The 14,488-nt window shown below is 35.4% G+C and overlaps 3 protein-coding genes across 5 annotated transcripts in view; 1 reads left to right on the forward strand and 2 right to left on the reverse strand.

The window, feature by feature from the left end:
* LOC113503171 (flotillin-2) overlaps positions 1–14,488 on the forward strand; it is a 247,890-nt gene that overhangs the window by 11,897 nt on the left and 221,505 nt on the right. The window lies entirely within an intron of this gene.
* LOC113503158 (glucose dehydrogenase [FAD, quinone]-like) lies at positions 38–6,921 on the reverse strand. The gene is made up of 5 exons (XM_026884979.1): positions 5,048–6,921; positions 2,618–2,845; positions 2,113–2,245; positions 1,497–1,616; positions 38–1,411 (listed from the first exon to the last, which is right to left on the reverse strand). The coding sequence occupies exons 1-5, from the start codon at positions 5,313–5,315 to the stop codon at positions 154–156; spliced, it is 2,007 nt and encodes a 668-aa protein (XP_026740780.1). The 5' UTR covers positions 5,316–6,921; the 3' UTR covers positions 38–153.
* On the reverse strand, positions 7,013–13,909 carry LOC113503163 (glucose dehydrogenase [FAD, quinone]-like). Of its 2 annotated transcripts, XM_026884988.1 has the most exons (6): positions 13,458–13,909; positions 10,969–11,175; positions 10,022–10,249; positions 9,586–9,718; positions 8,657–8,776; positions 7,013–8,430 (listed from the first exon to the last, which is right to left on the reverse strand). In XM_026884988.1, exons 2-6 carry the CDS (start codon positions 11,162–11,164, stop codon positions 7,185–7,187), a joined length of 1,923 nt encoding a protein of 640 aa, XP_026740789.1. In that variant the 5' UTR covers positions 11,165–11,175; positions 13,458–13,909; the 3' UTR covers positions 7,013–7,184. The 2 variants fall into 2 exon arrangements, with proteins under 2 accessions (XP_026740789.1, XP_026740788.1); XM_026884987.1 differs by lacking the exon at positions 13,458–13,909 and having other exon boundaries at positions 10,969–11,185.

Below are 14,488 nucleotides of genomic sequence, written 5' to 3' on the forward strand. Positions count from 1 at the left end.
GATTAAACTGAAGAATAAAACATTAAATAAAACCAGATTATTGTTCAGTCATTTATTTTACTAGTTGTAAACTAAAAACTTTCTTCTTTGTTTTTACATGTTGACTATAACTTAAAAGTTAAATAATTTATTTATACTAACTAGTTATCATTTTCATATTCGATTCCACGTCCATTTTATTAGATCAGCTGCCTTCTCCCCGATCATCATAGCTGGGGCATGTGTATGTGCGCTGACAGTTCTTGGTATTACACTAGAATCGACAACGCGTAATCTATTAATACCGTACACACGCAATTCTGGGTCGACAACAGCGCGCGGATCACCCTCTGGGCCCATACGACATGTTGCTATCTGATGATGCAGGGTCGCTGTAAGAGCCCGCAAAGCACATTCCCAGTAGTCGTCCGAATCAAACACGAAACCTCGACACATCGGGTAGTCAGCCTTATGAATCGTAGCACCTAAACGTTGGAACGGCGGAGTGTTCACTTGCGCCTGCATAAAACGAATAGCAGCGATAAACGTTTCCACGTCTTTGCGATTAGACAAATAATTACCATACATTAGAGGATGACTGAATGGGTTGTTATCTTTCAGTTGTATTCGGCCCACAGATTTCGGGTGGAGTAACATTGGGAATGCGCTCCATGTATCTGTGTATGGGTTATCTACCTCTCCAAAAGCTGAATCGAAAACCTCATCTCGTATTCTCATACCCTTGCGTACAGCTTTACTGCCGCCGGGTCCGCCATCTGCAGCGATTGATCCACCGATGCTGATGAGTTCTATATCCGGAACGGGTTCCGGATCATCTGATATCGGTGTTTTAATGTACCCTATGCCTTCTACTCCACCGGGTGTGGCTAAAACACTTTCCGCGTTTCTAAGCCAAGCGATCGATTCTTTTAAATTTAAAGCTTTACCTTCGTTAAAGCTAATTCCTGTTGTATTTAATTTAAATATTAGTGATGGAAAACATATGTGGTCGTAAAGGGTTTCTCCTACAGGTAAATCTTTTAGTACCGGAATGCCTACAGACCTTAAATGTTCTTTAGGTCCTACACCTGAAAGCATTAGTAGTTGTGGTGAGGCAATTGGTCCAGCAGAAAGAATAACTTCGGAGCGTGCTCTGACCGTACGCTTTAATCGATTTCTGACGTAGTCCACGCCATATGCAGTATTTGTGTAAGGATCTATTAAGACTTTAGTCACTGTGCTCTCAGGCAGTATATGTAAGTTGCGTCTTTTCTTTTGTTTATGTAAAAAGGCTTTGGCAGCGCTGACCCTGTGCCCGTTGACCGTAGTAGCTTGCACGTAACCAAAGCCCAGCTCATGCGGAGAGTTGTAGTCGACGGTAGGGTAGCCGAGGATACTTCCAGATTCCAAAAATGCTTTCACTAGTTTTGTTCTGAAACAGATAGCAAATTAATTGTAATACATAAGAATTACATGGTAAGAAAAAATTATATAAAAATGAATATAAGTTCAATTACCTTACTGCCACATGTTCAACATTCACTTCCCCGTCCCGACTTCTAAAGGGACTATTTTCTAAACCTCCTAATTTTGCTTTTTCAGATTTCATGTAATATTTCAAAACTTCGTCGTAGTTCCTAAAAACACAAGAACATTAAACAATGAATGGCAATTACTTTTTTACTCACGGCGGCGCATAGGCGCCACCTATGATAGTAAAACGTATCAAGTTGTTTCTTGAACAGTTGCAATAGCGTGCATTCGTTTAAGTCTAAATTGATATTGAACTCAAGAGATGGCGCTTATATTGCATGTACTTCGAATTATGAAATTATATGACCTTCTGAAGAAAATCAATGTCTAGCTATTTTGAGTTGTTAACCTAATTTTGTAATAAGCATAAAAAAATCATACTTGTTACATTCTAATTGTTCTGACGGATGTTCGTAGTCTGTTTTAAGGCAGTAATAGTCTATTATAGGTAATTGTTATGATATCAGCAGAGACGCGAAATGTATGAAATATATTCATTTATGTTATTCGTGCTTTGAATACGATTATTCTGAATTAGAACTTAGTGATGCCGGTGTTTTGTATGACTGTATAGGAAGCAGGCATGTGTCAATTTCGTACCATCCATAGTTGCCATCAGCGGCGATGCGATCCCAGTCCACGGGTCTGCCTCTCGTATAGATCATGTAGTTGATAACACTGGTACCGCCAACAGCCTTGCCTCGCGGCCAAAAACAACGTCCGTTCAGCATGCCTGGAATTCCAATGATTTACACGTTTAGGGAGTCATTGTTCTTAAGTTTTATATGGATAGCTGTTTTGATAGCACTTAAATTAATATTCTAATCAATATAATCCAAGGATTAGGTAGAACTGTCCTTTGTCTGCCAATAAACGTTGGTTTGGTTTTAGCTGCGGCAAAAGTGAAGTACAAATATACCTTGGTTTGATATTATTTTCAGTTTTAATAAAATAATAAAATAAGCTCATATTATTCCGCATACGTTTTTGACTCTATGACCTTCGTTTTAGTACCTTAACAATTTGAAACGGATTCAGAACAATATGATTACGCTTTAGATTAAAAAATGGTGTGAAGGTGACAGATAGAATATTTGGAACTTACCAGTGCATACATTTGGTTGATATTCCATGTAGTACTGCCAGGAGTAGTCCGTTGATTGGAAGTAGGGTGCCATGGCGGGCATATCTGTGAACAGCATCTCTGGTTTGCCAGCTTCCAACAGTAGTACTGTGATGTTTTTATTCTCTGAGAGTCTGGAAGCGAGGACAGAGCCTGCTGAACCGGCGCCCACTATGATGTAGTCGTATTCATCGTAGGGGGCTTGTAGACCTGAAAATAGAAAAGTAGACATTTTGTTAGAATCCAATGATTTTGTTATCTTTACCAAATCCAACTCTTCATAGTTAGTGTCAGTCGTATCATGATTATGAGTCCATACTGGTGTTATGAAAAATGGTTTAGAGTTATTATATTTCTAAGGTTAGAAAGATGGCATTGGCTGGCTCAAGAAACTAGAGCAAGTTTGGTATATCGCGTTGCAAAGGCTTGTCAAATTACTAGCAGTGGGCGAAACTGCAGCTAGTTTCGCCCACTGCCAGTAATTTGACAGGCTAGTTCGATTAGGACATTCGAGATATAAATAGGTATGTACAACAATCCGCATTATTATTAGGTTACATTGTAGAGTTTCAATACTGCATGAAATGTTTCTACACTTAGGTTTTTCAGGTTTCAATGTACAGTGCACATTTTCAATGTTGTTTTTGTTTAAGAAAGGAGAATATGTAGTACTCGTATTTACTGCGACGAAAATACAAGTTCAAAGAGAGTTTTAACATTTTGTCAACCGTAATTTCTAGTATGGCCAGACACTGTTCATAAAACAATATTAATTACATGTTTAATTATAGGAATGTTAATACAAAACAAGTAGATATATTATCTTCGCGAATCCTCGATGATGTCCGTGACACGAATACCTCATAACTTCGTCCTAAAATCTGAGAAAGTAGCGTTTAGTTCAACGACCGAATAATTTTATTCGACATGTTTATATGTGGAACTAGGCTTTCGATAAATAGTGGAGGAAACCGTATTACCTAGTAAATTGAAGCTAAAGTGCAGTATTTTACTAGCTCTAAGACACCACTGATTAAACAGTAGGGAAGAAAATTCCGTTTTAAAATTTGAATTGGGTATTTGACTAAGGCCCGATTTTTCAATCGTCAGATAACTTTTAACTGAGCAATAAATATGGCCGTTTGACATATTTTCTATACAAAAGCTGTCAAAACGTCAAACATATTCGTCGAATAAAACTTATCTGGCGATTGAAAAATCGGCCCTAAGTTCTTTTAATCTGCCTTACTTTTTAATGATGATACAATAAAAAAATCGTATTTAATATTTCTTGAAAATCTGTTTCGTAGACTAAACAGTTTTTTTGCCAAATATCCTATTGTGATAAAAAAGCAACAACCCTAATGTGCGCACTAGTGTTGGCGCTGTTAACATCACACGTCCTGATGATCAATACTTTCCTATCAAAATAGGGGTTACATAATAATAAGGCGATATCATATCGTTGGTTAATATAGTTTGTAACAAAATGTACATGATATTAATATTAGAGACTCGATCGAAAATGTGCAGCATCAGTTGCTTAGTCTGTAATGTTCATTCTGTGATCTGTACCTATTGTGACAAAATAAAATGTTTTATGGACGAAACGTAGTGAAATTTTATCTCATTCTCTTGGTGTACGTAAGTTAACTCCTCCGAAACTGCTAAACCAATTCTTATGAAATTCTGTGTACATATTCGGTAGGTCCGATTCATATTTATATATTGTGATCATATTAATTGGATTTGTAATTAAGGCATGAAGGCATGAAGTATTAACCTTAAGCCTTAACCTTAATAACCTTATCAAGTAATCTCGGACAATTCAAACTGAGTAAAAAATATAATGTGTTTTAGTAATAAATAAGTTAAATTGCTTGTGTTACTTTAGTCATTCTGGCAAGTTATTATTATAAAGTAATTTTTAGGGTTTTGAACCCAAAAGGTTAAAACAGGACCTTGTATTTCCGTCTGTTCGTCACCAGGTTGCGCCTCATGAAACGTGCTAGTTAGACAGTTAAAACTTTCACACATGATCTATTTTTTCACCCTATAAAGATAGCTCTAAACTCTAAAGCAACGATTGATGAAGTCATATTTTTGCTCGTTCAACGATTTTTTTTATTTTTAGCGTATTTGTATTTGACCCTCTGTATCGCGACTGACGCACTCGCACTTGATCATTATTTTTCACCTTTTACGTCCTTTCGTTTTGGTTCGTTGCGTCTTTTGTCTTTAATTTTGTATGTACAATTGCAAGGATCACAATTAAGCCCAAGATTGCAAACAATTGCGACCGATATAAACAATGTTTTTTTTTTGTAACAAGAAGATACTTTAACCGCTCTATGAATGATTTTATTATTAACCCTGAAAAGTTAAGTAAATAAACACATAACAAACACTCACCTCCGGGCAATTTATAAGATTCCCTCAAAAAATCAAACAGGTCTCCCGAACGTTTCGGGACATAGTTTGGGGCAGCCGTTTGTAACATAACATTGATGACAGGGTTCTGTCGATACGAGAACAGTAGTCTTCCCGACCGTGCATCTTCTAAACTCTCCACATAACCCCTTAATTCATCTGTCACTGTCTCCACATAAGCCTCGCCATCATCACTGTAGGAACTCCCGAACGAAACCACCACAAGCACCACAATTAACTGATAGAACATGTTTTTTTAATAGATTTTTAATACATGTTTTTTTTTTGGAACGGAACTCTTTGGATATAAGATGTCAAGGTTTATGGTGTCGAGCGAACGAACTCGCAGTGAAGATACAAACGCGTGAGGATAATATAAGTAGACGCCTGACCGTTAACACGGCACCGGTTCTTGTGATCATTGTATTCCTTGGCCGCATATTTTGTTTATATTATTTTTTTGACCTCTAAACTGATTTTGATTTGAATAGTTCGTGATTTTAAACTAGCTGTTGACCGCGATATAACATAGTAATAAGGTAGGAAAGGAATTAAACAAAATTAAATGCAACAGCAATAATTATTTTGCTGCTAAGTGTAAAAACAGTGATATCTCCGAAGGTAATGCTGTAAATCTTTGTATAAAATTAAATATTTGCTTTTAAAAGGGTTTAACACCATTTTAATAAATACGCCTTCGATGATAAACGTTCTTTTATTAAATAAATATTTCCATATAAAATGTTAGCATTGGCATGCCGCCGCGGACTTTCTTTTAGAACTCTTTATGAAGACAAATTCTGTCATACACATTTTTGTGTAACTTTAACCATTGACGCAGTGCACGCATAAAGTGTCAATATCTCCCAATTAAGTATCATTTCTGATAGCATGGTAACTTCTCAATAAATGGGCTGAATAACATTGAAATAATTCTTGAAGTCGGACCAGTAGTTCCTGAGATTAGCACGTTCAAAGAAACAAACTCTTCAGCTTTATAATATTGTTATAGTTAGATGTAGAGAATTAAGTCTAACAGTGCGATTCGATAAGGATAGAAAGATGTGGCTATAGGTTGGAATAAAAATGTGTTTTATGTGTTTAAATAGCGATGTATTTGAGACGAATTGTCTTATTTATTAATAAATTAATTTCTGAATTCATAACCAGACTGACATTTAAGAGTGCAATAGTTTCTAGCAGGTTAACACCACATGCACAGAAAAACAACTTTCAAGTCTATTCATCTCTCTATATTCATTTCTTGAATTTGTTTTTTTTCTATAATTTTGATTTATTGGGCAACACATGTGCGGCATAGCCAGGTCAGAGGCATATCAGACACAAGGCCCAAAATGAAATCCGTCAGTTTTAAAAGCTTTACTAATTTCTTGTTACTTCAAGTATTATATATGTATATTTACCACAATGCTCTAAAGGTATCTAAAAGAAAATTGAAAAAAGTAAGCAAAAAGTGATCGATGGTTGGCATGGCAAAGCAAAAAATAAATGAATGAAACCACTTTTTTGGGCGGATGTTACTCAAGTTCGTTGAACCAGCCAACTAGTTCCCTGACCGATATAAAATAAGAAAAAATAAAATGCATGTATGTGGGACTCAAATAAAAGAGTGAGACCACGAGCACAACTTGTTTTTGAAATTGCTCTCTTTCTTTTTAGTTTTATATTTCTTTTTATCTTTCAGTTTTATGTAACAGTTTTTACTGACATTGACTTGAAAATAATTGCAGGTCATTATATTAACGGTTGTGCAAGACCATTTATTGCTATGAATTCCAATCCAAGCATTTTACCATCAAATGCGGAAATGCCAAAGCAATTAGTATTTGAAATGTCTTTAAAATTGACCTGATTTTGGTCGCAACCTCAATTAGAGACCTTACTGAATTATTAATATTATATCTTAATTCTCAGCTAATTGATAAATAATTTAAAGCTTACCTTACTTCAAGTAAAAATCTTCACATGTAACAATAATTTAAACAAATAAAACTTAGTAAAAGTATATTTGAAATGCTAAATTAATGTCTATGTAATTTAAAATACGCCTATTTACAAAAAATAAATGCACATTATGAATCTAAGCTAACAGTCTTAACTAACTCCAAGTGTCTTTAATTAAATCGGCAGCTTTTTCTCCTATCATGACAGCTGGTGCATGAGTATGTACAGACACTGTGCGAGGCAAGATGCTGGAGTCCACGACACGCAAATGATTGATGCCGTGAACTCTTAACTCGGGGTCTACAACGGCGAGTGGATCGCCAGCTGGGCCCATACGACACGTTGCTATCTGATGATGCAGTGTCGCTGTTAACGTCCTCACTGCACACTCCCAATACTCGTCACTGTCATATTGCATCCCACGACAAGTTGGGAACTGCGCTTTGTGCAACTTCAGTCCGTAACGCTGGAACGGTGGTGTTGCAATCAATGCCTGCACGTATCTTATCGATGCAATCAGCGTCGCTACGTCGATAGGATGGGTTAAATAATTTCCGTACATTCGAGGATGACTAAAGGGATTACTATCTTTCAACTCAAGATATCCCACGGATCTGGGATGTAGTAACATGGGGAACACACTCCATGCATCCGTGTTGTCGACAGCTCCATAAGCTTTGTCGAATACATCTTCTGAAATCATCATTCCTCGTCTCACAGCTTTGCTTCCGGTGGGTCCACCATCAGCTGCCAGTGAAGCACCAATACTTATTAATTCAATATCTGGAATTTGGTCCTGCGGATTAGATAAAGGAGTTTTGATGTACCCGATTCCTTCTACTCCGCCGGGACTCGCAACTAAATTATCACCGAATTGCAACCAATCAAGTATGTTTTGTATATTCCCGTCCCTATTCTCATTAATGCTTATATTCGTGACATTTACTGTGAATATTAAACCTGGGTATGTTATGTGATCGTATAAAGTTTTTCCGACAGGAAGATCTTGAATGACAGTTATGCCGTGGCTTTTTAGATGATGTTTTGGACCAACTCCTGATAACATAAGTAATTGCGGGGAAGCTATTGGTCCAGCTGATAATATGACTTCTCTTCGAGCCGTCACCTTCCTCTTCAAATGGTTTTTGACGTATTCTACTCCATATGCAGTTTTGGTTCGTTTTTTGATGAGTACTTTAGTGACAGTTGCTAATGGCACAATGTGTAAGTTGGGACGCTTTTTGTTTGGTCTTAAGAATGCCCCTGCTGAACTTAATCTTCTGCCAGTTCTCGTGTTCGTCTGCACATATCCAAATCCCAGTTGTTCTGGAGAATTGTAGTCTATTGTAGGGCTACCTAATATTCTGCCTGCTTCCAGAAATGCTTCTATTAAAGGGGTCCTGAAAATATGTAATATCATCCATTGATTAAAATTCGTTACTTCACGCGTATTGATCTAGATCGTTCCTAACGGAGACTTTCATCATAAGTTGGCGCAGCAGCGGGCTCTCTAGTCGAGAAATTATTTTAATAATATGTTCATTATTTAGAACGATGTAATAACGGCATTAATGAGATTATTAATAATTTTAATTACTCTCGTAATCGGTTAGGATCTATACATACCTGAAGTTAACAAACTGTATATCCATTTCGCCGTTTCTCCCGCGGTAAGGAGAGTTTTCCAAACCTCTGAGATTTGCTCGTTCCGACTTCATGTAATATGCAAGTACTTCTTCGTAAGACCTATAACAAAGATTATTGATCATGTGTGTATTGTCATAACTGTACAATTAATAGTGCGTTGGTGACCTGTGGACAAGGATATTTGCGCATAAAACTACACGTTCAAGTTTTTCTTTAATTGTCTGCCTTCTGTGACATTAATTGACTTTGTATTATGATTGTCGATATTGAGGAAAATGTATTGTCAATATGTGTTAAGCGCAAAAATAAATTGCTTATAGTTGAAGTTGATCGGTAACTAACGCCTGCATATGCAATTGTAGTATCAAACTAAGTCAGAGACCACAGTTCTTTGCATCTACGCTTAATAAAAATAAACTTTCTGGATATCTGTTAACTATGTATTTCTACTAGCGCCTGAGTTGATTAAATATGTCTTCAAATTATATTGCATTGCTTTTTAATTATGATTCTATGATCATCAATGCAATTATGTTGCATAAACATTTATCTAGCTTTCGTTTTTTTTAAATATCGATTAAGTCGAGTCCACTCTCTATTGACTGCTGTTGTAACGGTTTATTAATTAACATGGTCTGTAGATGACTGAAAGTGACTCCAAGTCAAATGTGTTTCCTGAATCTTCTAACACCGGTGTCTGTACCTAAGCAATTGGTAGACAAATTATTATTCTGCCAACTGCCTCTTAATATATTCCCAATTAATGGACTTAGGAAGCGGTGAAGGGTAGGCGAAACTGGGTTCTGTCCAATGTAATTCGAACTTTAAAAACAGCTCCTTAGTAGCAAAATTTGCATAAATGACTTTTGATGCTGAATGGTTTTTCGTTATAATTGCATTGCCATTACCAGCCATAGTTACCAGCAGCCGCAATTCTGTTCCATTCTTCAGGTCGTCCGCGAGTGTAGATCATGTAGTTTATAGAACCGGTACCACCCACTGCTCTTCCTCGTGGCCAGAAACACCTTTTATTTATCATACCTGAAATGTAGCTCTGGTTAGAAAAAAGGATATTTATTGGATAGTAATTTTAAAGCTTCAAAGCTGATTGCACTCTGAAGCCGACTGAAATTTGACATATAAAAATCTCTTGTCTCGGTGTACGAAATTGAACCCTTCCGAAACGGCTCGATCGATTCATATCAGAATTGAATACTCATATTTGGTAGGCATTGGGCAACACCTATTTTTCAGAGCCCTATTTTGTTTAATTTCCTAGAACTAATTTGTATGGCTAAACAACGTTTGTTGGGACAGCTAGTAATTTATAAAAGCTTTACGTACCAAGACACACTCCGGGCTGTGGTTCCATATAATAAGGCCATGTATACTCCGTTCTTTGGAAGTAAGGTGCTATACTCGGTATGCTGGTTAATAAGTTCTCCGGCCTTCCAGCCTCTAGCAGGAGGACAGTCACTGAGGGATCCTCAGATAGCCGAGCAGCGAGCACGCAGCCTGCTGAACCAGCTCCCACAATAATGTAGTCATATTCTGATAGAGGAATTTTTAGACCTGGAATTGAAAAACGGAAAATGTAAGATGTATGTATTTCGGGTTTATGTTTTTGATAGTAGAGCAGTAACGTTGAATTGCAATTTATATTTCTTGATAGTTATCTGGATAAAGAGTCGTGGAAGGATTTTAGGGGACACCTTTGCCCAGCAATGGGACACAGACCTAGTTAAATAAAGTGATTTTCAAGTGCGAAATGCTTTCTTATCAAGTTACTCGTTATTAGTTTACTCAAGTTTTTTCGGTAAGTTAAGAAAACTATTTTAAATTTATGGGAATGAATAGGTTCGTTTATATTTATCATTTTTAAATGTCTTAATATTTTAATCCTAGAGCGGGAGTTGTTTTTTTTTTTTTCAAAAAAATATTACAATGAGATTGTGCCAGCCAGACACAAGAAGTTGTTAAGGTGATTTAGTAATATATCTTGTGACCTTTCAAATAATCCTTTGATATTTATTGTATGGCGTTATTTTGGTTGGTGCTATTTATAGCTTCCAATTAAATTGATCAAAACATTATGGTTATTAATCTGCGATTTTGACTTTTTTAATTAAACTTAATAATCGTTTAAGAAATAAACTATAGTTGTCGATCATGATCAAATTTTTCAAAATCGTTTTGAATTAGTCATTTCTTATTTTTAGATTTTTATTTCAATAATGTCTGTATCTCAACGAACTTTACAAATAATAGAAATGTAGATATCGGTGACTTACCATCGGGCAGTGGAAACGAATCCCTTAAAAAGTCAAAAGGATCGCTAGGGTTTAACGGAAAGTAGTTTGGTGCGGCTGATTTCATGATTAAGTTAAATATTGGAAACTGTATCGGTGTGACATTCTTCTCACAGATGACGATATTGTAAAAAATCATTGCTGACAGGAACAACGATAGCCAAATTATTTGGACCATGATTGATGATCCTGAAAAATTAAAGAAAATTTTTAGAATTAATAAAGTGGCTAAGTCCCGCGGTCCCGAGTCCCAAGATATGAAAAGTAAAATGATTTATGTTGAATGCCATTCAAAATGGTGTCCAACATGAATATTCTATTATACACTAAGTGGTCACAAAAGGAATGTTATTGCACGGCTGTATTCAAATAAAAATCAATTGTTTGTAGCCAACTGTGTAAGTATTTGAACAGGTTTATAATGATAAACGATATAATTATTATGTTACTTATATCAGCAAATAAGGCTTATTATGATAACAGAAATGAAAACCTTTCTAAGGATATTAAAGGTTACTGTGTTAGGAAGTTTTAGAAAGAAAATAAATAACATAATACATAGCTTTATTGATAAGAAAAACACATGACATGAGCAAATAACTGTGCAACAGTTGGCAAAAATGGCAAGGTTTTTTTGCCTCATGAACCTGTTTCATAATTCCTAGGATAAAGCCTACAGCAGGACTTTTCCTGCAAAACTATAGTTCTGTTAAGTTAGTGTTAAAATTCTACAACTGCAATAAAACTACTCTCAGAGCTGGTAGCAGGTCCTTCGATCTATTATGATGAACAATGCATTGCCATACACCGACACAAAAGCGAGGATAACGTAGCACGGCGTTTGATGATTAGTCAGTATGAGTCTGACACTACCCATTTCCTCCCCCGAGGCAGTGGGTGTCCATGAGGATCCAAAAATAATTTTAATTTAATAATGATAATGAGGATGAAAGAATGGTCCTTCGATCTAGTGTATTCTGATCCGTCATAAGAGATGGACTTCTAATGACTAACCTTGTGTCATCTACTTATACCAAAAATGTTTCTTAACACAAAATATACAGGTACATTAATCGACATTAGTTCCACGCATAATGAAATTATTGCATGTACAACTGCAGTTATTATAGCCCCAGATAATTATCTTCTCATGGTTTGCAATGCAGAATATAAATGTCTTTGCTTTATAAATTACAGGTATTGAAAAAATCTTGCTGTATAAGTAACGAATAATTATAACAATAAACTTTAAATGACAACAATTTTATCTTATTTGATCGCCGGATTAATTGTTTCTAATTTTATAACTATTAACATAATAATATCACACAAAGTAAAAAACAAGTTTTAAGTATTCCGGAAAATGTACATATTTCATGAAATCATAACGCTTCCTTAGGCGTTTGGCTTTGACGCCCTTTAAATCGAGTAATAAGACAAAATATTAATATTATAATATGTTTATTGAAGCGAATAATAAGTGTACTAGTATATTCGTATATTTGATACTCACTCGGTTTACTCACACGTGCTTAACTGGATAGTCCGACTTTTTTGGACCCATAGAGTTTAAGATCCGATGAGATTTAATTTATATTTATGTGTAAGTATAATTGTATATACTTACAAATGAGTATACATCAAGAAGGAAAATAGATTCATTTTCTACTTCCTCCTTTCCTTAAAAAAATATTAACGTGAAAGTTTGCATTAGGGATGTTTGCTCCTCTTTTACGCAAAACCTACTGAATGGATTAGGTGAAACTTGGCAAGGCTTTATCCCGATTTTATATCCCCGTGGGATCATTTTCGGTTTGTAGCGGGCGGCTCCGCAGGCAACGGCTAGTATTATAAACATTAAGAGAGTATTAAGTACCTGCTTGATAGAAATATATTGCAATATAGATTAATAGATTGAACTTTTTGATAAAAACAAGTGTAATTACTGAATGACTTCGCGATCCTTCATGAAGTATGATGAATGATTTTCTATAAAATTACAACACTTGCGCAGTGAATGTCGTCCACGCGTAGCGTAACACAGCCGCCGAATGTCCTACATTGCTGAGTGCAAATTTAATCAGAAATGTGCAATACACAGAGTTTCCTTGCTTAATTACTAAGTTTTTTTTAAAACGTTATTAAGAAAAATCAAGAAGTTTAGATAAAAAATATGTTTCACATGTAGTTTAACTATTCGAACGCCTATAATTGTGTAATGGAAATATAAGGTGATATTAATTAAAAATATATCTATTAAATAATACTATTTTAAGTACATTTCAAATAAAACAAAAGCTGTATTATCTGTAGCCAGAAAGAAAATAGAACTTGACTGTAAAATAAACTTCAACTTTTACAAATTTTCAAATGAAAATCTCTTAAGTTCTTATTACTGAAAAATCGACGTAAAATATTATTTGCAACATTATTTATTTACACATATGTAAATATAAATAAAAAATACTTACGTGAAAATTAAATACAGTTAAATAATCCAGAGCGAATCGAAATCTCAGTCAACAATTTGTACGCTGATTTCCGGTGCGTACTAGATCAACATCACTTTAGGTCTAAAGGCTCTGCGCGTGCGCAACGTCAGGCAACCGCGGGCGGTCCGCGGGCATGCCGATTACGTTTTGCCAACAAACTTATAAAGTCGAGAATCGACATTATCCTTAGCCTACCTTAAAGAGATGGTGTGTGGCTTTTGGCTTGTAATGTATAAATAAATGATTCGTAATAAGCATGATGTTTTGTTTTCCCAGTATCTCTAATTTTCATACATGCAGATTCTTGCTTAAGAGCCATTCTTCAGACAGCTGATTTTCACACAAATTCTTAAATACGACTACCTTTTGCTATGATAAGGCATTAGGGCATCAGGACATAAAAGTGTCCCTGCCTAAAATATTTTTTTAAACTTTTCGTGCGATATGATTGTATACAAACATTTATCCAGTTACCAAACATTGTTATCTATAATATAATTAGTATATTTATAATTATTTGTTATTTTTGTATTTCTTATGAAAGGAGAAAAACTGGCTTATCCACCCTTTCATGGCAATCAACTCACACAATCTTCATATGATTTTCCGCCTTATGACGTACTTTGCGACATTCAGCGGTTTGTGTTGTTCACATTTAGTTGTATCAATGATATTTACAGGAAAGCCTAAAATTGGAACATATAACGAGTACAAGAACATAGTCAGGTGCACTATAGTTTGACTATTTTCATGGAAATAGCAAATAAAAGCTTGTTTAGAATATTGACTGTAAAGAGTGTTTGCTTGTATGATTTCGAATCTTCCATCTTCGAATTTTGTAGTCTAAACTTATGACTGAAGTTTCAAACTCATATTTTTGTCTTTTGTTTCAGGTACATTTTTGTATTGATATATTTCGAGTGTAAATATCAATTTAAAGCTGTGGAAGATTTCTGGTAAAGGTATTTTATTACTACTCCCGCAGAATTTTATCGTTTTATGGCAATGGG

Source organism: Trichoplusia ni, chromosome 18 (genome assembly GCF_003590095.1).
Source record: "Trichoplusia ni isolate ovarian cell line Hi5 chromosome 18, tn1, whole genome shotgun sequence".
Classification (NCBI taxonomy): domain Eukaryota; kingdom Metazoa; phylum Arthropoda; class Insecta; order Lepidoptera; family Noctuidae; genus Trichoplusia; species Trichoplusia ni.

Bases quoted from the DNA above. Each gene is read 5' to 3' on its own strand.
- LOC113503158 (XM_026884979.1), bottom strand. From the start codon at position 5,315: ATGTTCTATCAGTTAATTGTGGTGCTTGTGGTGGTTTCGTTCGGGAGT. The intron at 2,846-5,047 runs GTGAGTGTTTGT...TTCTATTTTCAG, and splicing joins ATCTTATAAATTGCCCGGAG to GTCTACAAGCCCCCTACGAT. The intron at 1,412-1,496 runs GTAATTGAACTT...TATCTGTTTCAG, and splicing joins GTTGAACATGTGGCAGTAAG to AACAAAACTAGTGAAAGCAT.
- LOC113503163 (XM_026884988.1), bottom strand. From the start codon at position 11,164: ATGGTCCAAATAATTTGGCTATCGTTGTTCCTGTCAGCAATGATTTTT. The intron at 10,250-10,968 runs GTAAGTCACCGA...TTTCAATTCCAG, and splicing joins TTCGTTTCCACTGCCCGATG to GTCTAAAAATTCCTCTATCA. The intron at 9,719-10,021 runs GTACGTAAAGCT...GCTACATTTCAG, and splicing joins ACAGCCCGGAGTGTGTCTTG to GTATGATAAATAAAAGGTGT.